The following is a 26135-nucleotide window of genomic DNA, read 5'->3' as shown; positions in this document are numbered from 1 at the left end:
AAACTCATCAGAAAGATGTATTAATAACTGCATCCCAAAATTCTGAATTGCATTCTAAAGTCAATGTTAATGCTTACTGCTATGTCAGAAAACAAACCAAAAATCTGAGTACACATTATAAAGTACTGAAAAACTATATGATTAATTAAATATTAATGAAATGCTAAATACTAGTCAATCACATAACAGTGTACAATAGAAAAAAGGAAAATTGGCTGGGTGCCATGGCTCACGTCTATAATCCTAGCACCTGCGGAGGCCAAAGGGGGAGGATCTCTTGAGCCCAGGAGTTCAAGACCAGTCTGGACAACAGCAAGACCCTATTCTCTACAAAAAAAGTTTAAAATTTAGCCAGGCATGGTAGCACATGCCTGTAGTTCCAGCTACTCGGGAGGGTAAGACAAGAACATTGCTTAAGCCCAGGAGTTGATGGCTGCAGTGAGCTACGAGGATGCCACTGCAGTCTAGCCCAGGCAACAGAGTGAGACTGTCTCAAAAAACAAAAAAAAAAAAAAAGAAGAAAGAAAAGGGAAATTGTTAATTCCCAAAAGAATTATGAAGGACTAATAAACATGTTAAACGTTAATGATTCAAGGACTACACTATTGGCAAACATGGAGAAAAAGAGAATCTTGATATGCTGCACAGATAAATTAGAACTATATGTATGAACACCGAAAGTTCTCAAATATTTAATTCACAGTGCTAAGGCCAAACTGAAGAATATGTGTGTATGTGTGTATATATAATGTCAGGGATCCAATTAGATACACACATATGATATACTTTTTATGAATACATATGTCATGAACCTTTTAAAAGATTGATTTTTTGGTAGACAGGATCTCACCATGTTGCCCAGGCTGTTCTCAAACTCCTGGTCTCAAGCAATATTCCTGCCTATGCCTCCCAAAGTGCTAGGATTATAGGCATAAGCCACTGGAGCTGGCCAAAAATACTGAGTTTATACATGTTAAATTCTTAATAATGGCTATATCAGGGAAGGATGGAAGTTAAGGATTTTAATACCCACTAAAGATTGAACTTCCAGTTTCAGCAACATGGTGAATTAAAGTGGAAAACTGCAACACAGTAATATATATTTTAAAACCAGCTTTAAAATAGGTGAGCTTCTCTCTCTTCCCTCCTTCTCCTCTTTTCTTTACTCCCTTATTCATTTTTGCTCTACTGTATTCCTCAATAATGATATGACTCATCAAAAGAATTCAATATAACAAAAATTTTTAAATAAAAAATAAAAAAATGAAAAGTGAAATTAACAGAAGCTAGAAATAGATAATAAGTTTAAAGCCAGGAAGGTAAGTTTTGGCAGTCCAGTAGGCCACAGGACCAAAAAAATACACCAGGAGCTAAAAGGAGTGGTGCCGGAGCTGATTTCTCAGTATACAGGATACCTCAATGAAAGGGCAACTAGAAAAAATATCCACAAACCCAGAGAGACAGCAGGGAATCATATCTGCCCAAAACAGTGTAGCTAGTTAACTGGTGCATCCTGGGTTTCTGTAAAAACTGGCCTCAGACAGAAGCTAATCACAGAGTTGGAAATTTTTACTTTCACCAATGTTATCCGTGTGTGACACCGTTATCTCTAAGGAAATTCCCTCATCACATAAATGCAAATGGTCCTACAGAAGGCTAGCCTGTAGCTCTATTAAAGCTATAAGAAATGGTAACTTTTATAAAGCCTTACCTCGATCGACTCCGATCCTTATTACGGTCTGAGCTCCTTTCTCTATCCCGGTCACGATCTCTCTCTCGATCCCGATCTCGATCTCTCTCTTTTGTCCGGTCACGGTCCCTATCCCGTTCTCGTTCCCGCTCCCGTTCCTTCTCCTTTTCTCGTTCACGTTCTCTTTCCCTTTCTCGTTCCCGTTCTCGCCTTTCTCGTTCCCTTTCACGCTCCCTCTCTCTTTCTCTCCGTTCTTTCTCAATTTCCTGTCTTTCTTTTTCCTTTTTGCCTTTCTCTTCTTCCAGTTTCTAGAAACCAATAAAAGTACTTTTAGAGTTAACTCTGTAGCTCCAGTATTGAGATTTTTCCCGGCGCAATGCCCAATACTGAGAACAAAAACACCAAACCACTGGTACTTTAATATTAAATACTTGTGGTTTTACTTGACAAATTAAACTGAATCAATCACAAGACTAGATAGAATTCGTGCAAAACCATATATACTCTACACAGACCAGGAATCTCCAATCTTGGATGCTGGGAGATTGTGTCAAGTGTGGCTGACCACTCAATGACTATGTAATAACTAAAATGACCATGAGGAATGTGGTGGTTCATAATACTTTCTGCAAATACAATCACATGGCTAAAATTTAATTCTGCCCGTTATGAATTTCTGTAAATCAGGGAGACTACTGATGCTAATTATAACCTCAGATTTCCCATTACCTAAAGGTTACTAGTTAAGGATTTTAAAGGGCAGGTGGGGGAGGAGAGTCAGGTCACTGTAATGCAACTACATAATCTCTGCCCTCTGCTTTGCCCACCCTCCAAAAGAAACACAAGCTGAATTCAGCCAAGATCTGCCTTCTGAGGTATGGAAACATTTACTCCCACCATGACAAGATGGACAGCCCACCAAATACAAAAAGTTCAAAAATCACTCACTTCAAGCAAAATGTAAATAATTGTAATATTTTCATTAAAAATATTTAAAAGCAATATATTTATGCCCATTATGCCTGCAAGACAATAAAAATATATTTACAATGATAAATCCATCCTTGGAAGGAACGATTGTGTATTAACTTACAGATGCTGTGCTAGGACATGGATCGCCAACACTGGATTAACCTTGCCTACAAGCTATGTTTCTGGGAGGAAGAGCAAGTACATGGTTCACAAATAAACCAAATAACAATGTCAGACCAAGTTTGTACCCTGACAAGATTACCAGTGTACCACACGGTTTCTACGCAAACTAAGAAAAAAAATGCCCCAAACAGGTAAAACAAAACAAAAACAAAACACATTTATCTCTTTGGTTCCATGTTTAGTTCCACTGAAATGAAATTTAAACTGCAACAATAAAATGTGCATTTTTCTTTTCTCAGTCATGTAAAGCATTTAAAACAACTTTAAAAAACAATCTTACCTGTTAGATACTCTTTTTCTCTTGCTCATGGATCAGAGAACTGATAGAGGATTATGAAAGAAAAGCTAATGTATGAGAGGTCAATATATTCAGCTGCTGTGCCAGTCTGTATCAAAGTAGAATGCAGGCAAAGCCAATACTGAATACATTGAAACTACGAAAGGAAGAAATAAGAAATGGTTGAAAGAGGACAGAAACTGAAGCTATTAAAGGGGCAAAAATCTCATTTCTGAAACAGTTCTAATGAAACATAAAAATTTATATTGTAATATGAAGCTAAACTACATAAAACTTACCTCAGTGTCATACACTTATAAAGAAATTTGTTTATTTCTGAGATAATACTTACAGATTATTTTAGCTCTTCCAATATTAATTTCATGTGTAGAATTCCTCAATTTTTTACTCTTGCTTATTCACTGTGCTACGTTTATTCGCTATGTAAATAATTTGTTTCAGACCTCATTTCAAAAGTTTGGTTCTAAATAAATGAAAAAGTGAGTGAATCTAGTCCATACTAAATGTTTTTCTAAAAGGTTATATATGATATATATATATGTGTGTGTGTGAATATATATATATAGCATATATATGTGTATTTTTTAAGAAAGACTGGAGAAAGAAAATGAAGTGAGCCTAAAAAGATGTAAGAAAGTAATGAAGAAGAAAGGACAGATTAAAAAATCATAAATCTTACCTTATTCTCTCTTCAGACTCATCCGTGCTGTAAATGGACGCCCCCTGCCACGCTGATACCCTGACAGTCCGTGGTTATTTAATAAACTCATACCAAAACATGCAAAGGTTCACTGAGCTCATTTTTTGTTACTAATTTCAACATCCCCTTTAATCATACCACCCAATAAAAAGAACTGTTTTTGGTTTCCATTTTGATTATTTATTTTTAAAACACATTTTGGAAATTCAAAGCATTCCCCCCAGTGAAATAATAGATTCTCAAACTTTGAAGCAAACACATTTTAAATTAGTTTTTAAGAACATGATTTCCTCACAATTTAACAATAACATGACAGGGTTTAACAAATAAATAAAAATAAAAAGGGGGTAAACCACACACACAACTATATACCATTTTTAAGCTTACTCAGCCCTGAATTTGAATATTGTACCTAACCAAAAGTTTTCCTCTAAAACTACTTCCCAAAGACCACCTTTTCAACTCTCAAAATTACTTTTGGGAAAATTACACATTTGTGCTTTCACACATTTAATTTCTGAAAAAGCACTGTGTACGTGAGCTAGGGCTGGGCATCCTGATAAGTGTTCAGCAGCATTGATTCATTAGCAATAATTGTCAGCTTAGGATTTTGAAAGCAATAAGAAAAAATAAGATTGAATAAAAAAGGAACACTTAACATTTCACTGAATTTAAGATCTATCAGTCTATGAGTAAGAACCGCAACACTTTATTACCTCTAACACCAAAATACATTTCATGCAATGTTTGCATATCACCATCTGTAAGCATCACCTTCAACACCAGCGAACATTCACAGATGCACTGTCATTGAGAGAAGCTTTAAATAGGCAAAACTCGTGAGTGGGATTTACTATGCACAAATACCCATTTCCAAGCCAGTTACCCCTTTGCATATTTTTCTGAGGGGGCATCCATAAATATAATAAAAAACAGAAGCTCATACTTACATCCTATTCCTTGTTACTTTCCAAGCTGAGAGTTTCATCTTGCATTAGTCACCATATGATCTCTATCATAATGGTGGGGGTCAATGAATAGATTAGCTTTATGGGAATTTACAGTTCTTCCATGCATCTAAAATTTGGTAAGTCTGGTAACCACTGACCTACTTTTAAAAATCTCCCCCACTCAACTTAAATCTATACAAATATAAATCTTAAGTTTTAATCTCAGCTCTAAAGAAAAGATTTTCCTAAGATTAAGTTAAATAACTGCCCCCAGAAATACACTACAGTGTATGTTATCCTGCTGCCCCCTTGAATCTAGTTTAACTCTGAACTTGATGTTTATGTTGAAATCTAAAGATAAAGTTAGCTTTTATTCATATTAAAGTGAGATGACTGCAGAGTAGTCAGTAATTGAAAAAACTAAGCACAATATGTCAAGGACCACTTTAATATGGTATTGGTCTTCTGTTTCTTTGTTTCTATCTAAATATCAATTAAGCCTATAAAATGCATTTAAATTAATATTCTAATGTAAGGTTGAATTTTTTGTCTGTTTGCTTTGGATTCTGTAAAAAGTCTAGTTTGGTATCAAGTGAAAAAACAAGAATACTACCTTGTGTGTGTCTCTGAATTTGCTGATCTCTCGGGATATCAGGTCTCTTTTGTCTTCTTCCATTTCTATAGCATTTATATCCTCCTAAAAGACAAGAGGGGACAGGAGGGAATGAATAAAGATCAATCTACATCAACATAAAAAGTTAAATGTTAGGTATTTTGCATAGGTCTTATAAAATATATAGGTAAATAAATAAATAGAACACATCTACAATAACAAATCTAACAACCTGAAGTTAAATAGTGAAAAATCAGACAAAGAAACACAAATCTGGCAATTAGCAGTAAAACACAGGTATTGTCAAAGCCTATAATTTAAACGAACCTTAGTGATGAGTGGATAAGGGATCAGTGGGGCCACTGGAAATCTGCGGAAAATCTGCGGAAAAACCCACAAAGATTTAAAAAAAAAAAAAAAAAAAAAAAGAGCTCATGCTACTCTGCAAAGCAATGCTCTATACATCTATACTGTGAACAATATAGTACTTCTATTATATTTTCTTGATTTCAAATCATTTGATAGTAAATGTGATTTCACTCTTTACAATCCCTCTGAATACCCACCACCTCCTCTCCCTCCAACACCCCCACAAACAATGGAATAAGGAGGGCATCGCAGCAGACGGAATTTCTCCCTCATCTCCTCTAAGATACAGGAAACAACCATACAACAAAATTTACCTATAATTCCTGCCACAGGGCAAGATTTTTCATCCTCTACTCCCAATCGAAATCAAATAAGTCTAGTTATTCTTCTCCTTTCCCATTAATGGAGGAAGAAGAAAAAACAAACTCTACAAGCCTCTATTACCTTACACCTTACTGACCCTACCAATTCCCATTGCTAAGAGACTGCACCTCACTAGACAGATTTTTATTACCAAATGAAGAAGAATAAGCCAAGTTATAAAAATGTATTTAGCCATAAAGAAAATTGAAGATGGCCTTGAAAAGCCCTGAAATTAAAAAAAAATGAACTGTCACTATCCCTTGATAACTAATCATAATATATATTCTTTATAGTACTTTTGCATGACCTACACAATCCATTCAATGCATCCAATATTTTTAAACAGCACTCCCCATAAATTCTCTAAGTTTATCCAAAGGCAATGGGTGTAAGAAAACCAAACATTTTCTGTCAACCTGGACTCCCTAATATCAACTAGCTTAGTCTGAAGAGGCGGATTCAATTTACTGAGGAGGATTGTTTCATCTTGTGCTCCTCTTTCAGAGTCATCAGAGTCCTCCATCCCAAAATACAAAACGGGAACATTTTGGTCAGAAAATTAGGAAGTTTGTTGGTAAAACACAGTCAAATTAGGATTCTATACACACTGTATGCGGGTGTGTCTGCGTGTGTGTATATATATACACGTGTAATACACACACATAGTTGTCCCTTGGCATCCATGGGGGATTAGTTCCAGGACCCCTCCCCCAAAGATACCAAAATCCATGCATGTTCCAGTTCTTTATATATTAATAAAATAGCATATAACCTATGCATGTCATTCCATATATTTTAAATCATCTCTAGATTACTTAATAATACCTGACACAACCAAATGTAATATAAATAGCTGTTATATGTTGATTTTTATTTGAATTATTTTCTATTATTGCATTGTTACTTTTTTCCCCTAAATATTTTCAAGTCCAAGTTGGTTGACTCTACAGATGTGGAAGCCACAAAAGGAGGGCTGATTGTATATACATATTTTTCTGTAAATATATATTTTATAGTACTTTTTCATGGTATATAAAACACTTTAATATTTTTTAAATTATAGTCCAATTTCTCTAAGTGTACCCAAAAGAAATGAGTGTAAGAGAACCAACCATTTTCTTTCAATCTGTATATTGTTATAAACCCTAGTTATAGTTGTTCTATTTTCCCTTCGAAAGTTAAAATATAATCAAGGCACAAGAGTGACATCATAAAAAATAAACTGTAGAAATGACTGTGTTGTCAGAACACATACGTCCTCCTTCTTTTCCTTCTTCTTCTTCCTGGGATGAGAGTCAGATTCCTGTGAGGGGGCATTTAGCTCGCTGGAGTATTCACGTATTAAAACTTCAATGGCCCCTTTAATCATTTGATCTCTTCTCTTTGTTTCTTCATCTAAGGCTTCTTCATCATCATTAGTGACAGTTTCTGGCCTGGCATTCTTAAAACAAACGGCAAATTCAGGGAGAAGAAAAATCAAACGAGAAAATGAAAATCATTCTAAAACGAGTTATTAAACAAAGCAAACGTTTTCTCCAAAACATCTCCATAGTCCTAGTAAATGCAGGGCTGGCTTTGTTCTTAACTTCACAAAACTAAGCTTCATTTGTTTTATTTTGTTTTTTCCTCAGGTACTAGCACTTTTTTCATTTTTTTTTTTTTTCTTTCTTCCTTCCCTTAAAAGCTAAAATCCTGGCCCCACTAACCAGATATAAAAACATTAAATCACAGGACTAGCACACTAAACAACATATCTGCAAAGCTTTCACAATTTTTCAGATTGTCCTGCTCAATAGTAGCAAACTAATGATAATTACTAACTATATTTACTAAATAATTCATTCTTGCAAAGACATTAAAACAGTTGAAAATTCAGTCATGTAATAAAAGCAAAATATAATTTTAAGTATGCTATGATAGCCACCATATAGAATAAGCAGAAGTATATATGTAAGTTAAACAAACAAACAAAATAATAAAAACACTAGATAGATATATATACCAAAAACGCAAGAATCAGAAGATGTTAGGAGCTGAAATGACGGCCCCACTGGTTTCTACAAGTTCTTATAATGCAGGAATACTACTTTTAAAATCATACACTTATATACTAAGGGATCAACTTTAATACTGTACAGGTCTCCCACTCCATGAGTTACACATCCAACATAAAAAAATAAAAACACGTGTAAATTCACGTAACGCTTCTCACAAATAAGTAACTGATTATTTGTGAAACTTTTTTATTGACCCTTTTTTTTTTAAGAGACGAGGTCTTGCTATGCTGCCCAGGCTGGATTCAAACCCCTGGGCTCAAGCGAGATCCTCCTACCTCTGCCTCCCAAGTAGCTGGGAATAATAGTCTTTTAGAAGTAGTCTAGATTGTTAACTCTGTCTCTGTGGGGAAAAAAATTTACTGGCTTCTAATGTAATGCTATTCTGCATATCCCAAAATACTTATAAATTTACAAAAACCATGCTCTTGTAAATAAATGCCAAGCTCTCAGTCATAATGCATGCAACTCTATTCAAGGTGAGTTTCATGCCTTATGGCTACTTAACAATATAACCTAGCAGTGACTTCATAACTCAACCATCAGTATTCTGAAAACTGTCTCCAATGGATGTATATTCAACAAGTATTTCTTAAGGTGATGTGCTCAAAAATTCTTATGAAGAATATAATGTGTGAAAGACACTGCTTTAGAGGACATAAAATTCAAAATTGAAAAAAGAGACAACTCTGCCCTCAAGCAATTCCACTACAGGGTAAGAGATGGGTTATGACACAGATAACTTCAATATAAGGCATTATGTGGTATTATAACCACTCTAAATTAGTTTCTTACTTTCTTAAACCTGTTTCTTCATCCAATCTTCTTGTAACCAACCTTCTACTTGGCATCTTGGATGAAGACAAGATGCTTTACCCAAGATGTAACTGAACTACTAAAATTATTTACCAACAATATAGTAAAGTATAATTACACTGATGTAGTTCTTTCTTATTTTAAATCAATAATATATCACAATAAAGTCTTTAATTTATACAACTCTCTCTAAAATTCCTTCAGTTATACCCTACTTCCCCCAAGGTTTAAAATGAAAAAGAGTTAACACTTTAATAACTTGGCACTGAAACCTTACATCTTGAGGCACAAATGGCTATCTCAACCCAAACTCTCAGCTGTTCGGACCTTAATTCAAAATTATAAAAATATACTTTATTAGAATGCATTCAGTCTCTCTTTGGCATATCCCCTGCATTCTGACTTCTTTTCCCTGAGCCACTCGTACCTCCATATTTTTCTAAGCATAGGGATAGAAGTGGGGTTATAATTCCAAAGGCCTACTCATAAAAAATAACCATAGCCCCTAAGTTTATTACCCTCCATTGTAAACCACAATTTAAAAACCAATATGGCTATTTTACCTGAATTAGAAATAAAGCATTTGGAATGAATTAATTCACATCACCTTTCAAATGAATAATTGCCCCTCAATCTACATTTTCAGAAGGAAAGCTTATTAGCCCAATCTCTTAACTGATGGATAATGTAAGAAAAACAAAAATAACCTGATTATGTCACTGAAGGAAAAGCTATTTTTGGTTAAAGAGACCATTCCACAGGCTTTCCAAGTTTCATCTAAAGCTCTATCTCTGGGTCCTCAACCATAAATGACTTCTTGATTTCCAGTTTCTTCTTATACTTCAGAAACCAGAAAGCGTATTTAGTAATACTGGGGAGCAAAAGGTGAACGGTTTAGCTGTCAAGTGGCTAATGGAAATCAACTGATTATCTGAGATGTTTATGTGGCCTATTTGGCTCTTTTCAGAAGAATTAGAAGTTCAATAGTAAAGCTAATAGTTGTGAAGTTAAACAGCTCTTCTGGGCTCATTCTTTGGCACATTGATTTCTAGAGTCCAAAACAAGAACCTCTTTGAGAACTTAAGCAAATGTAATTCTTTCTTCCGAGAAAATGTAGACTCAACAAGACTAATTTCCAGGCAAAGATGTTCACCTGGAGCATCTGTCTTCTATTAGAATGTAATGTTCTTTCTGAAAATATCTGTATTTGTAATGCTCTTTCTAGAAAATATCTGTATTTCAACACACATCAGAGTTCATTCTTGAATGTATGGCTAAAAACTACAACTTGTAACAATCAAGCAGATATATCTTCTCCTATGCTATTATTGCTAGACAGCCATAAAGCAATAGGACATGGACTAGATTATAACATGGCTACCTCAAATGCAATGCTTTTAGGAAAGGTCAGTAAGAAATGGAAAGAAAAGCAATGTGTAGTGCTTCTACAAATTCTGCAAAATTTAAATAAAATTTTTCATCAAGTCGTATGACAAGGCAACATGATTCTTCTTAAAATCCCGTATCATAAAAACTATCTACTCTCCTAGACAATCTCGTATTTCTCTCAGTCAGTGAGAACTATACAACTAATTGTGTTTTCTCTTCTGCCTGGAAGTCAGGAAAATGTCTGGATAAAGTAACACATAAGGTTCAAAATGTTTCTTTCTCCTATTATCTACCTAAGTAAACTATAGCATTCTAAATTTCTCCAACTAATTGACAATAAAGGAGAATGAATAAGCACTCTCTCATATTTTATCTTGAAACTTTATAGCAAATCTGCAATCTACCCTAATATATAGTTATATTTGCTTAAGTTAATTAAAAAAAATTATATCAGATAAAATTGTCCAATTTTTTAAATCTATATTGTTGAGTAAAATTGACATTGCAAGAAAATATTCCATGTTTATCCTGTGACTTTAAGTACCTTTGGGCACAATGTAAAGTACACCTAGAAAATATACGTATTTGGAACAATAAAACGTATAAGTGATGTCTGCTAATTGTTTTAATTTCATTTTATCTGAAATAATTGTTCTGTATGTTTTTATTGAAGGTGGTTTTTCTTGAAGAAAGATATAAACAGATTTAAAGTGTGGTTACCCTGGCTGATGATTACAAATAAAATTCAAAGACATAAAACTGTGCACTTCCATATATACATATGTATATATATATAGTGATTTACTTCATTTTCAGAGTTTTTTAGTATACCATTTGCAGATGCTACAAATTAAACCACCTCACAAACCAATCATTAAATCCAATAAAACTGTGAGTCCTAGAAAACTGGTAACTTTGAAGACACTGAATCCATCCTTTCTTTCAAATAAGTGCTCAGTTATCACAGCAAGGAAAATCTGAAAATACTTGTTGCAAACATTTCTGTTTTCTTAATGTTTTAGTGATGATGTGACAGGCAACACTGCTCATGTGAGATACGATTTATATTCCACAGAAATTATATTTTATTAATATAATTTTCTTATGAAGCTGAGTGTGGACAGTAAGGTGAACAACATAACTACAACTGTAAATAAATGTTCATTCCATTCTTGCTGTACGGAAGATACTGTCCTGGGTGCTGCAGAGGTACAAGAACAAATAGAGTCCATGAACTTAGTGCCCTTTCTACTTGTAATCAGAAATTGGGGGTGAAGGAGGATATGGGAATGAGAAAGGTTACAAAAGGCTATGAGAGAAAGAAATATAAACAATATACGCTACAAAAAAGACTAACATACACCTGCAGATTTATATGGGAAGAGAGAACTGGGGGTAGGGTTAATGAACCAAGAGACATATTAATTATAACTGTGGATAGAATTCTAACAGGAAGCTTGGATGGGCAACAAAGACATGAGATGTCAGCAAAGCAAAAAGGGAGTTTGTAGGGTTACATGGACTGGTACGTGGAGACGGAGGGAAAGAGGAAGCTAAAAACATGGATTGGAGCAAGCCTTGAGTGCCACACTGAGAATATGGGCTTTATTCTTTAAGAAATCCAAAACCATTAAGGATGGATTTGACATAATTAGCAAGAGTCTGATAAAATTTTACTTATGTTTTAGAAACATAGGCAGTACTATACCAGATTAAACACAGGGAAATCAGATAAGGAATTAGTAAAAGTTCAAGAAAAGACAGAATTAAGTGGAGAAAAAAGCTATTTATAAAACAATACTTAAAATTCAATCCTGTTTTTAATGAAAGGAAAACAAATTCACATATTCCAATTAAAACTGTATTCATTCACACAGAGAAAACTTCTGGCAGAACATAACAATCAAAATGTCTATAGTGGTTACTTATGATGATAGGATTATGGGTGGCATTTAATTTCTTATTTATACTTAATTTTTTTGTTTACTTTACAAAGACCATATAGTGTGTTTATGAAAGAGAAGGGGGGGGACAAGAAAGCTATTTCTATTTTGAAAGATAATGAAAGTTTGATGAGAGCAAATGGCTATTTTGGATTTTTTTCTTTTGGGAGCAGAAGATCATAATAAATCTACCTTGGAGTTGTTCAGTTTAAGCTTCCAAAAAGGAACTAGGAAGAGGAAATGAGGAAATACATACTCAACTTTTAGCTATGTTTTGCTTTGTTGAGAGGGGATGATAATGCACACATGACAACACAACATACAAAAATTTCCTTTGCTTTAGCTTTACTTAATATAGCCTGAATAAAGCCATCTAGCTGAGGAAAGGAAAGAAAACTTATTTTCATTCATCTCAGAATCTGGGTACTTCTAAAAGAGAGGGCAACTAATAAAAATTGTGTAGGTTGAAATATTTTGTACTTACTTACAAAGCTGCCTTAATGAATAAGCTCTGTTTGGAATAGTCTGTACCAGTGTTTTCTCTGGCAAGTTAACCTTGTCCAGCCTCCCTTACTACCTTCATCCCAACCTGGAACAAGCAAACCAACAGTCATCCACCCACTGTGGGTAGACAAAAGACTTAAAATAACTACAAACTATAAAATACCCTCCTGCATTTAAGCCACAAGCACATATGATGATGATCTTGTGAAGCCCCATATGAGATTCATTTATGAAAGTTATTTACATTGAAATAGCACAGCTGGCCTAAAAAAATAACACTTTAGAAAACATACCCCGTTAGAAGCTTTCTTCTTTGCTTTCCATTCATCCAGCTGTGCCTTTGTCTTTGCATCAACTTTGACAAGTAGTTTTTTCTCTCCAATCTGCAGATCATGCAACAATCTGAGTGCACGGAGGGTAGATTCAGGCTCCTTATACTCACAGAATCCAAAGGCTAGCAATGAATGTAAAGAATTAGTGAGATATCAATGCAATTAGGAAAAATTAAAAATTATGGACAAGTAAAAATCACCAGAGACACATAAGAATTACTCAAGTTGTCACTCCACCCCTGTCCTTCAATTCCCTTTGATAACCATTTCATTTTAGCACCTTCAAACAACCAAAAGAAAAAGAAAAAAGATAGAAAAACAGTAACAAGGGAAAAGAAGAAAAATTCAAATTAGGCAAATTGCTACTTGTTAGAATTTCTTGATTAAAATGATTTTTTTTGGGCGGGGGGGGGGGGGGGGGAGGACACAGAGTCTCCCTCTATCGGCCTGACTAAAGTGCAGTGCCATCATCACAGCTCACTGCAGCCTCCAACTCCCGGCTTCAAGCAATCCTCCTGCCTCAGTCTCCTGAGTAGCTGGGACTACAGGCAGACATGGGGACACCTGGCTGATTTTTCTATTTTTTGTAGAGACAGGAGCTTTTGCTCTTGCTTAGGCTGGTCCCTAACTCCTAAGCTCAAGCAATCAATCCCCCCACTTCTCACAGTGCTAGGATTACAGGCATGAGCCACTACACCCCACCTAAAATGATTCTAAATTACTTCATGAATTGATTCCATCCAGACTTCCTAACAGTCACAAATAAGAACAGATTGCTTGGACCTAAATAAAGCATTTTTTAATTCTGAGATGTTAAATTACAAAATTAGTGATCTTTTATTCTAGTTACCCATCTATTTTTTTCTATATTTCATTTTATAACTAGTCAATCTCACTATTAATTTAACTTTAGACCAAAAAGGGTTATTAAAACTAAATTAAGACAGGCGTGGTGGCTAGCGCCTATAGTCCCAGCTACTGGGGAGGATGAAGCAGGAGGATGGCTTGAGCCCAGCCTAAGAAACATAGTGAGACATTATCTCTTTAAAAAAATAAATAAAAATAAATTAATTAATTAAAAAGCAATAAAAAATTTTTAAGTTAAACAAATGGATGTAAATATGTATACAGTTAATGACACAACCACAGAGAGAGGAACTACTGTGAGTGATATTAAAACGGCAAATTTGACCAGACATTTTTAGTGACAAAAAGACCTGTCCCCTAAAAAACTAACTTTCAATAATTATATTGTTGGCCGGGCGCAGTGGCTCACGCCTGTAATCCTAGCACTCTGGGAGGCCGAGGTGGGCGGATCGTTTGAGCTCAGGAGTTCGAGACCAGCCTGAGCAAGAGCAAGACCCCATCTCTACTAAAAATAGAAAGAAATTATATGGACAGCTAAAAATATATAGAGAAAAAATTAGCCGGGCATGGTGGTGCATGCCTGTAGTCCCAGCTACTCGGAAGGCTGAGACAGGAGGATCGCTTGAGCTCAGGAGTTTGAGGTTGCTGTGAGCTAGGCTGACGCCACGGCACTCACTCTAGCCTAGGCAACAGAGTGAGACTCTGTCTCAAAAAAAAAAAAAAAAAAATTAATTATATTGTTAATGACAGTGTTGGTGATACTAGTCTGAAACTGTCTTATGTGTGAGATAAAGCAAGTCAGTAATTACTTAATATTATTCTATCATCCCCAGTGTCCTTGAAACGTAGGATTCTCAGTGTGGGAGATATGTGACAGAAGAGGTTAAATTAAAACCTTTTGGTCGTGATCCTGATTTAGTGTGCAATGGAGAAACCTAAAAACAAACACCAAACCACTGTTGCACAATGAGTGCACCTACTGCCGAGATTACAATTTCAAAATAATTTCCCACTAAAAGGAACCAAAGCTCCTTGGAGAACTGGCTGATTTCAAGTCTGGACCTGAAAAACTACTAGATGAGCTTGGAGCATCTTGTCATATCAGGTAACAAGGAAACTATCAAAGGCAATTAGGGTCACGTCAAAACCACTTGCAAAGGCAGATAACTTAAAAGGTTTAACAGAAGTAAAAACTACAATTAATCCATATTAAACATAACATTAAATATAATAACATTAAATATGTTTCAATTCACAAATTCCAAATGATTTAAAAGAAAAAAAAAAAGTTGGGCAAGGTAGCTCACATCTATAATCCCAGCACCCCGGGAGGCTGGGGTGGAAGGATCATTCAAGCTCAGGAGATCAGCCTGAGCAAGAGCAACACCCCATATCTATAAAAATTGAAAAACTTAGCCGGGCATGGTGACGCACACCTGTAGTCCCAGTTACTAGGGAGGCTGGATCACTTGAGCCCAGGGAGGTTGCAATGAACTATGATGACACCACTGCACTCTAGCCTGGGTGATAGAGCAAGACTCCGTCTCAGGAAAAAGAAAAAAAAAAAAAAAAAAAAAAGCCACAGGCTGCTAGAGAACTGAGGATACCAGCTCATTCTTTTGAAAAATAAAAAGGAGAGCCAAAGCATTTACTCTGTCTTTCCTACGTAAATTATGCCTCTGAGTAACCAAACAGTAGATGGAAGAAGTTTCCCCTTGCGGAAGTATTCTACTAATAAATGAAGACTTGTTCTTCAATGAAGCAATGATAGAATTCTTCTACATACATAATTACATTTTGTAATCCCATAATAAATAAACGAACCTAGGCACTGACAAACAGTGCTATCACTAAAAATAAATAAATAAATAAATAAAATCTGACATAATTCCCAATGAAAAGAATACTATCCTCATAATATTCGTGCAAACAAAAACATCAAAAAAGTAGCACACATCAAGATACAACCACTGACCAGTTTACAGAAAATACAGGATAGATTCATGGCAAAGTGTACTACTGGAGCTGCAACCAGCAAAACCAGACTAAAGAAATGCTGAGCAAATGACCCAGTTCCCTCAACAAATAAATTATAAGGGAAATGAGAGAGCACAGTAATTTAAAATATTGAAAGAGACTTAAAAAACTAATTGCAATATGTGGACCTCATACAGATTCTGAATCAAATGAACTATTTTTAAAAATTGACATTTGAGAAAAACAAGCATTTGAACAACGATTGGCTAGTTAATAGGAAAAACAGTTAATTTTCTTAGTCCTTATATGTTTTTTGGATATGATTTTTAAAGCCCTTACATTTTAGAGATACATACTAAAATATTTATACACAAAATCATCTGGTGCTTGAGATTTGCTTTAAAATAACATAAAGAGGAAGAAATGGATAGGGTACAGATGAAATACAATTGGCCATGAGTTGATACACCTATGTGGTGAATAAATGGGAATTCATCACACTATTCAAATTTTATATATGTATGAATTTTTCCATAATAAAGTTAAAAAAATTATATCAAATAGGTGTTTCTACCAACAAGTATGAAAAGTATAGTTTGCATTCAAGAGTAACGGGCCATCTAATTCTCTTTTCTCCTACTCTCTTCCTATTGGTTCCGTCTTTTTTTTAATTTTTTTTATTTTTCCAGGTTCTATCCAATTGGGTATTTGTTCCATCTTGATCATACAGTACTGCTGAGACAAAAAGGACTTTTGTTAGTCTAAGGAATTTTAATTTCTTCCTCTTGTTTCACCTTCCTGTTATACTTTCCCACTTTCTAATCTCAACTCTCAGCCAACATCTTCCCAATTGCCTTTCAATCCTATTCCAGTAAAAAAACGCAAAGAGTGCTAAGGAAAGAGTTAAGGACAATGAAAAGTAAATCATACAAAGTGATTTAAGCATACAGTTTAAAAGTGATCAACAAATAAGGAAAACATGACCTACCTTGAAGTTTTCCAGAAGCACCTTGTACTCTCTTCCAGCTCAAAACCAAACCACATTTCTGGGGGGGGAGGAAAATCATTACATTTAACAAACTAAAATAATTTTTAATGAAAATAAGAACACAATTGTATTCCCACTTAGGGGGCAAAAAGAAAAAAGCATAGAAGCGAAAAAAGAAAAATTATTTGGTACCAATGTTATGAAAAGAAAAACTTTAAAAGAAAAATAAGATTACATCAGTAATTTGGTTGAAATTCTCCCAATTCCCACAAACTTATTATATGAAAGAAATGTGTAACTAATCATTGTAAGAAAAATGTAAATTCCTACTGATTCTTCATTTGCAGAAAACTCCCTATCTTCCAATAAATTAAAAGCATACGGCATTATCCTTTTTTTTTTTTCTTGAGCTCACTCTGTTACCTGGGCTACAGTGCTGTGGCATCAGCCTAGCTCACAGCAACCTCAAAGTCCTGGGATCAAGCGATCCTCCTGCCTCAGTCTCCCAAGTAGCTGAGACTATAGGTATGCACCAGCACACCCGGCATTTTTCCATTAGCCACTTGAGGTCAGGAGTTCAAGACCAGCCTGAGCAAGTGAGACCCCCGTCGCTACTAAAAATAGAAAAAATTAGCCCGGCAACTAAAAACAGAAACAAAATTAGCCAGGCATGGTGGCAACACCTGTAGTCCCAGCTACTTCGGAGGCTGAGGCAGGAAGATCCCCCTCGATCACAGGAGTTTGAGGTTGCTGTGATCTAGGCTGATGCCACGGCACTCTAGCCCAGGCAACAGAGCAAGACCCAGTCTCAAAAAAAAAAAAAAAAAAAAAAAAAATACTGAAATGGAAAATAGGAAAGAAAAGGGACTTAGGTTGATCCAGGAAATTCAACATCCAAATAAAAGAAGTTCCTGAAGAAGAAAAAGAATAAAGAGAATTACCAAATAATAGCCAAAAAATTTCTCTAGAAACGAGAATACAAGTCTCCACAACAAAATGGTCCAGCAAATAAGTGACCGGCACAATGATATAAAAAAAATTTTAAAGCTCAGCAATCAATGGTGAAATTTCACACAATCAGAAATTAAATCTTCCAATTAGTGAAATCCAAACTGGGAGAGACATTCTAAAGGATAACAGGTCACATACAGAGAAGATTCAGAATGCCACTGGACTTCTCAAAACCATCATTAGATGATATGACACAATGAGGCAATACTTTCAGTGTGAGGAAAATAAGCTTCAACACAGAATTCTATATCTGGGTAAACTACTGATCACATGAGACAGAATAAGCACCTTAGGTTTGGATTCTAAAAATTCACCAGCCACATACCCTTACATATCATGTACGTATCACACATAGATGATGTATTATAGCCACATACACAGCAAGCTACTGTATGTCAGCAAAAGAGCAAGACATGAGATCCAAAACATTCAACAGAGATACACAGCACAACTAGTAGGGGTAAAGGAAAAAAAAAACCAAAAAAAAAAAAAAACAAAAAAAAAAAACCAAAAACATCCAACATAGGAGAGCAATAAGGAGAATACTAGGGAGACAGAATAAATCCCACAATGAACAGCTGAGAAGAACAGAGGGATCTGGCAGGAGAACCTCTAGAAAAGAAGGGAAACTAATAGCTTTCTTGAAACATTTTAGTAATTGGAGAAAAAAGGGCAGGTTTACAGCAAAACTGATGGAAAAGTTTGAAAATTTTAATACATTTATAAAAAACCATAAACGTGAAAGAATAAAGCAACTAATAATCTCTCAGGGAGAGCAAAGAGTTGTACAAGAAAAAAATGCAATCCTAGTACATGACTTGGTTCTGGCAAAACTATTTACCAGTCATAGTAATTATAACACTGGTAAACAATTTTGTTAAATTGTGAAATTGGGGAAGGGAGACTGGGACATATAAAAGAGTTCAGGCCTCATCTACCATAATAACAAGAAAACAGATAAGACCAAAAGTGTAAAGAAAGGACAAATCAAAACAGGAACGAGACATTTCACATCTTATCAGATTAACAACTAATTTAAAAGTCTAAACACAAAGTGCTTAAATAAGATATACAAGAATGGAAACTTAGACACTCCTGCAGTAAGTATAAATTGGTATGACGACTTTGCAAAATACTGGCATTATCTTGTAAAGCTGAAGATAAGCATGCCCTAAGAATCAGGAATTCTACTCCTAACAGAACATGTGAAATTTTTTTCACATACACCTAGGAAGACATGATAGCAGCAAGAATACAGTAAAACAGGAAGACTGCCAGAAGCAGAGAGAAGCAAACATATTTCTACACTTGAGCACATTGTGATTCTCCTAGATTCCATTAGGGTAGACTAAGTGCTAGTTCTCTGCAGACCCTGGATTAGGCCCTGTGGCTACAATAAAAAGAATCTCAGGAGAAAACTCAGAAGGAAAAATGGAGTCAGACTTCAGAATAAAATTACTAGAAACTCCCTGGAAGTATAGGAGAAAAATGAAACCAAGAAACCAGAAAACTGTCTAACCAGTTAATTAAAACTTGAAGTGCCCAGGAGATCCCAGAAGTTTCCTAAAAGACTGTGAATTTCTTAAATGTGACAAATTAAGGAACTAGAATCATGAACTGTCTAAAGCAATTGCTCAGTGTCTCAAACAGAGTGGCATAAGGAAGAGCAGGCAACAACGTCTCCAACGATGCAGCATTCATACTGGACTACTCATGAGGCCAACCAGAAGTCAAAGAGTTAACCCTGGCCCTATCCCTATGGAGAGGCCCTACAAAGAGATTCTGTGATACAGGCACAAGAACATCTTTGCAGGTGCTCTCTGTGCAGAAGGGTCATCCTTCCAATTCCCAAGTACCAGTCCCAGGTCTGTACCATTCCTGTTCACCTTGAGGACCTGTGGTAAAATCCACCACCCCACCACACATGTTTATCAGGAAGGATCCTCAGGTACCCACATGGAAGCCCTGGAAGATAACCCTCCATGGTCAGCTCCACGCCTGTTTTCTGCCCTTCTCCCAAGCAGCTCCCAACACCCAGCAGCAGCAGTCAACCTCTTTTGACTCTGATCCCAATCTTAAAGGCAATTAGAACCTGGATTCTAATTCTGTCTGAAAGACAACGGAATAGCAGTGGTGCATGACTCCTTCCTCTCTCAGCCTAAAATGTAATGATAATTGATTGTGAAATAAATGAATGCCCATGAAAAAAATAGTAATAAAGTAAAACATAATACCCAAAACTGCAAACAATGCATATGAACATCAACAGAAAATTAAGAATTTATGGTGTATTTCTTTTTTTTTTTTTTTTTTTTTTGAGACAGAGTCTCACTCTGTTGCCCAGGCTAGAGTGAGTGCCGTGGCATTAGCCTAGCTCACAGCAACCTCAAACTCCTGAGCTCAAGCGATCCTCCTGTCTCAGCCTCCCGAGTAGCTGGGACTACAGGCATGCACCACCATGCCCGGCTAATTTTTTCTATATATATTTTTAGCTGTCCAAATAATTTCTTTCTATTTTTAGTAGAGATGGGGTCTCACTCTTGCTCAGGCTGGTCTCGAACTCCTGAGCTCAAACGATCCGCCCACCTCGGCCTCCCAGAGTGCTAGGATTACAGGCGTGAGCCACCGCGCCCGGCCTTGTATTTCTATAACACAAAGTATACAACAGTGAAAAGTAAATCAAGTAGAGCCACATATAAAAAAAAAGAAACTGTAGAGGAATACAGAGTTAAAACTTATATATTTTTATGAATATATAATATGTAATTAAAGATAAAAATATGCACAGCAATGCTACACACCAAACATAGGATAGTAGAATATGTTTTGGAAGAGAAATAAGAAATGGGAATTAGGGCTTTTAATTGCAGTGTTATATTTCTTTGGAAAAAAAACCTGAAGCTACTATCATAAAATATTAGGCTTTGACAAAGCTGGGTTTTGCGGGTGTTTGTTTTCTAAACATTTAATGCAGATCTCACAATTTACAAAAAGCAAATCACCATAATGTATATTACTTATAAAACAAAGAAGGAAAAGATTTAAAAATAACTTCTCCAAGAAATAGTGGCAATTAAGGAGGGAGTACAAGAACTATTATTTTTTCATTATAAAATTATGCAGCATTATTTCACTTAATAATGTAATGTGCCTGCATCACCAAGATAAATTTTTTTTTTTTTTTTTTTTTTTGGAGACAAAGTCTCACTCTGTTGCCCGGGCTAGAGTGCCATGGCATCAGCCTAGCTCACAGCAACTTCAAACTCCTCCTGGGCTCAAGCAGTCCTTCTGCCTCAGCCTTCCGAGTAGCTGGGACTACAAGCATGCGCCACCATGCCCGGCTAATTTTTTTATATATTTTTAGCTGTCCAGACCATTTCTTTCTATTTTTAGTAGAGATGGGGTCTCGCTCGTGCTCAGGCTGGTCTCGAACTCCTGAGCTTGAGCTATCCTCCCGCCTTCACCTCCCAGAGTGCTAGGATTACAGGCATGAGCCACCTCACCCGACCAAGATAAAATTTTTAAAGCAAAGACAAAAAAGAAAATCAATAACTACCAAATCTAAAGAATTTAGTATTATTCCTGCTCAGAATAAAAACTTTAAAAGGAATCAATCATCATTAGATGCTAAAATTGTTTTAAACGTTACTGGGAGAAGGACTCATGTAATCTTAAAATATTAACCAAGGGATTACTTATAAGAGGGAAAGGTACTCTTACTGTAGAGAGATCTGACCACCTTAACCAAGTAATTTAACATCACCAAAAATAGGACTAAGAAATATGTGTCTCTTGCTATGCTACACTGAGAAGAATGCCTCACCAATGAAACACTGTTACAAAAAACATTTAATTCTCAATCTAACTATGAGCAAACAATCAGTCAAATACAAATTGGGACAGACATTCTACAAAAGATTTGGACTCTTCAAAAATGCCAACGGGCCGGGCGCGGTGGCTCACGCCTGTAATCCTAGCACTCTGGGAGGCCGAGGCGGGTGGATCGCTCAAGGTCAGGAGTCCGAGACCAGCCTGAGCGAGACCCTGTCTCTACTAAAAATAGAAAGACATTATATGGACAACTAAAAATCTATATAAAAAAATTAGCCGGGCATAGTGGCGCATGCCTGTAGTCCCAGCTACTTGGGAGGCTGAGGCAGGAGGATCGCTTAAGCCGAGGAGTATGAGGTTGCTGTGAGCTAAGCTGACGCCACGGCACTCATTCTAGCCTGGGCAACAAAGTGAGACTCTGTCTCAACAACAACAACAACAACAAAAAAAAAAAAGCCAACGTAATGGAATACAAATACAAAATAAACAAATCAAGGAAAAAGGAAGGGAAATGTTCTACACTAAAGAAGTTAGCCAGGTGTGGTGGCTGACGCCTGTAATCCTAGCACTCTGGAAGGCCGAGGTGGGGGAACCGTCTGAGCGCAGGAGTTTGAGATCAGCCTGAGAAAGAGCGAAACATCATCTCTATTAAATATAGAAAAATTAGCTGGTGGTGGTGCATGCCTGTAGCCCCAGCTACTCAGGAGGCTGAGGCAGGAGGATTGCTCGAGCCCAGGAGTTTGAGGCTGCAGTGACTATGATCACGCCACTGTACTCTAGCCAGGGAAAAGAATAAGACTCCCCCTCATCCCTTAAAAAGCAGCTGTCTAAAGAGGCAACATGACGAAATGCAACACAAAATCCTTCACTGGATCACAAATCAAAACCAAAAAATACCTACTATAGCCATTAAGCATACACGTAGGCCGGGCGTGGTGGCTCACGCCGGTAATCCTAGCACTCTGGGAGGCCGAGGCGGGTGGATCGCTCGAGGTCAGGAGTTCAAGACCAGCCTGAGCAAGAGCGAGATCACGTCTCTACTAAAAATAGAAAGAAAAGATTTGGACAGCTAAAAATCTATACAGAAAAAATTAGCCAGACATGGTGGTGCATGCCTGTAGTCCCAGCTACTCGGGAGGCTGAGGCAGGACTGCTTGAGCCCAGGAGTTTGAGGTTGCTGTGAGCTAGCCTGATGTCACAGCACTCTAGCCCGGGCAACACAGCAAGACTCTGTCTCAAAAAAAAAACAAAAAAAAAGTATATATGTATTAATTAACTATATCAGCCTTAAATTTCTCAAGTGTGATAATGGCATTGTGACTATGTAGGAGATTCTTAAGGAAAACACAAAGGATTCAGAAGTGAAATGTTATCTTGCAACTAACTCTCCAATTATTCAGCAAAAATGAAAGTGTGTATGGTGTATGTGTGTATATAGAGATAAGGTAAATGTACTAAAATACGTTCATTGATGAGTCTAGGTAAATATAAGTATGTTTACCTTTTTTACAGGATTGAAATTTTTCAAATAAAAAGTTCAGAGAAAATAATGATTCAGAGTCCTCTTTCTGCTTTTCCTAAGTTTGAAATTTACAATAAAAAATTTTTTAATGAGAACAGTTTAACTTACCGCTAGTAGCTGTCTTATAAGCATGTCTGAGGCTTTCTCAGAAATATTGCCAACAAAAACCGTAGTGGTAGGACCACAATTTTCATCATTTTCTTTAGTCTTTAAGCCTGGATGATCCTTTCTTGCTCCCAAATGCTTTCCAACCATGGACACAGTAGGTACTAAGACCTAGGTGATAAAAGGCAATAAAATTTATCAAGCAATTAAATTTCCTATCATATAATGCAACATTAGGTTAAAACATCAATTTCATAGTAAATATATCGCATATAAATTTAAGCTTCTGCATTCTTGCATATTTAATCTAAAGTTTCTAAAACACATGGCACATTTCATTAATCTAAACTTACTCATGACAAGTAAACTTGCAATACTATTAATAGATTAACTTTCTTCTGAAAAAAAAAAACTTGAAAAGGCAAATAAAAATAGCTAAGACAATTTTAAGACATAATTTTTAAATTTTAAGACATCATAAACCATTTAAAACTCTCAACTATATCCAGGAAGTTTTTTCACAACTGTACTCTCAGCACCAGTATAAAAAATTTCAATTATCCCTGTTAATCCTCTGGCAGACTATTCAAACACCCCTTAGCACTCTCCCCACTTACATTTTGCCTTTCTTCAGTTATTTATGTTCCTATCTTATTTTCCCTTTATAGCTTTCAACTTCCCAGAGGAAGATTGTTGTACTTGACACCAAATTCAACAAAACACCCTCACTAGGCACTGAATAAACAGTGGTGAACTAAGGGAGCTGCTCCAACCCCAAATTCTACCTCTTCCTGGCCTGAAATAAAAGGGGTAAGAGTACCTGCCCTGGGAAGGCTTTTCAAAATATCCCAGCTATGGGTGTCCAATACAAGAAAAACTGGATTCTCCTTGGGCTGCAGAACCAAATCTTAGTAGTCTGCCTTCCAGCAGATTCCCATTTACCCATGTAGTTCCTCTCTCCCTTTTACTATGAATAACATTCCCCTCCCTTTTCAAAACCCACAGATATTTTTAAAAAGTTGAGGAAGTAATGAGATCTACCCTCCCTCATAGAATTCCAAATGAAGACTATCATACCAATTAATTCAAAGAAAAATTCTGGCTAAACACAAGTTAAGAGAGTTATTATTATTCATGCACCAGCATTCTTTAAAAGATGCTTGCAGTGTTCAGAAGCTCTGATAAATGTGGACAATTAAGATTCAGGACCTAAGAATGAAAAATAGAACACTTCAGGAGAACGCTTTAGTAAAGCTTTATAAAGCTTGAAAACATCATACTTAAGGACAGAAAAGACTACAAATGAAAATATTAATAGCTTTGAGAGGGCTAAAAATTAGGGAGGTGGGAGCAGAAAGGTACTCAACACAAATTTCATTGCAAAATTTAAATTTTTCCAAGGATCATTCCTGCATTCTTTCAAGAGATTAGAAAGATCATTCTTCCATCTCCCAGGACCAAGATAAGATGAGGAAATGATAAAAGAGCCAAAGTCCTATAATCCTAGCACTCTGGGAGGCCAAGTGAGGCAGGAGGCTCTCTTGAACTCAGGAGTTTGAGACCAGCCTGAGGAAGCGAGACCCCTGTCTCAACTGAAAATATAAAAAATTATCCAGGTGTTGTGGCTTGCGCCTATAGTTCCAGCTACTTAGGAGGCTGAGGCAGGAAGACTGGTTGAGCCCAGGAATTTGAGATTGCAGTGAGCTATGATGATGCCACTGCACTCCAGCCAAGGCAATAGAGTGAGACTATGTATGTATGTATGTATAAATAAATAAATAAATAAGACAAAGTCCTAAATCTGTAATAATAAGTATATGAAGGATTAAGAGAGTAAGGGGAAAAAAAATCATAAAATTATCTAGGGAGCATATTTTAGGGGCAATTGCATATATGCACAGCTGAGTGAATATGATACTTATTCAAACAAGTGGTATAAAATGCATGGGTGCTCTCACTCTCTTGTTATTCTTTTAAACATTTGTAAATAATTTATTTAAGTTTATCAAGTTGTTTAGCTTCCAAAGCACTAGCACTACCATAACTTTTAATTTTTCCTTTCAATTATACTCACAGTTGGAGCAGGAGCCATAATGCTCATTGGTACAGGAATCATTGGGGTTCCTAAAAAACAAAAAAGCATAATGAGTCTTAAGAATAGCATTATAGGCCAGGTGCAGTGGCTCACGCCTGTAATCCTAGCACTCTGGGAGGCCGAGGCGGGTGGATCGCTCGAGGTCAGGAGTTCAAGACCAGCCTGAGCAAGAGCGAGACCCGTCTCAACTAAAAATAGGAAGAAATTAGCTGAACAACTAAAAATATATAGAAAAAATTAGCTGGGCATGGTGGCACATGCCTGTAGTCCCAGCTACTCGGGAGGCTGAGACAGAAGGATTGCTTAAGCCCAGGAATTTGAGGTTGCTGGGAGCTAGGCTGACGCCACGGCACTCTAGCCAGGGCAACAGAGCAAGATTCTGTCTCAAAAAATAATAATAATAATAAAATAGGAAAAAAAAAAAAGAATAGCATTATAAATAACTGTATGCTACAAGAACTACATACAAATAAGTATCCTCATTCATAAATAACGTAAGTGCAAATCTAGCACAAATGAAAATAAAATATTGATGAATAATGTCTTGCTTTCAAAAGCAACAT

The 26135-nt window shown here is 36.1% G+C and overlaps 1 protein-coding gene across 2 annotated transcripts in view; it reads right to left on the bottom strand.

Moving 5' to 3' along the window:
• Positions 1 to 26135, bottom strand: part of RBM25 (RNA binding motif protein 25) — a 52403-nt gene that overhangs the window by 13585 nt on the left and 12683 nt on the right. For both annotated transcript variants that reach the window (XM_069488476.1, XM_069488483.1), the window contains exons 3-10: positions 25552 to 25601; positions 23481 to 23648; positions 17009 to 17066; positions 13138 to 13298; positions 7394 to 7579; positions 5734 to 5787; positions 5407 to 5490; positions 1712 to 1998 (exon numbers count right to left, since the gene is read on the bottom strand). In XM_069488476.1, coding sequence (XP_069344577.1) covers positions 1712 to 1998; positions 5407 to 5490; positions 5734 to 5787; positions 7394 to 7579; positions 13138 to 13298; positions 17009 to 17066; positions 23481 to 23648; positions 25552 to 25601 — 1048 coding nt within the window. The remainder of the gene's footprint in view (positions 1 to 1711; positions 1999 to 5406; positions 5491 to 5733; positions 5788 to 7393; positions 7580 to 13137; positions 13299 to 17008; positions 17067 to 23480; positions 23649 to 25551; positions 25602 to 26135) is intronic.

The sequence above is a fragment of the Eulemur rufifrons genome, chromosome 2 (genome assembly GCF_041146395.1).
Source record: "Eulemur rufifrons isolate Redbay chromosome 2, OSU_ERuf_1, whole genome shotgun sequence".
NCBI lineage: Eukaryota > Metazoa > Chordata > Mammalia > Primates > Lemuridae > Eulemur > Eulemur rufifrons.
Note: the sequence above shows the minus strand (reverse complement) of the source record. Positions and strands in the feature narration are given on the sequence as shown.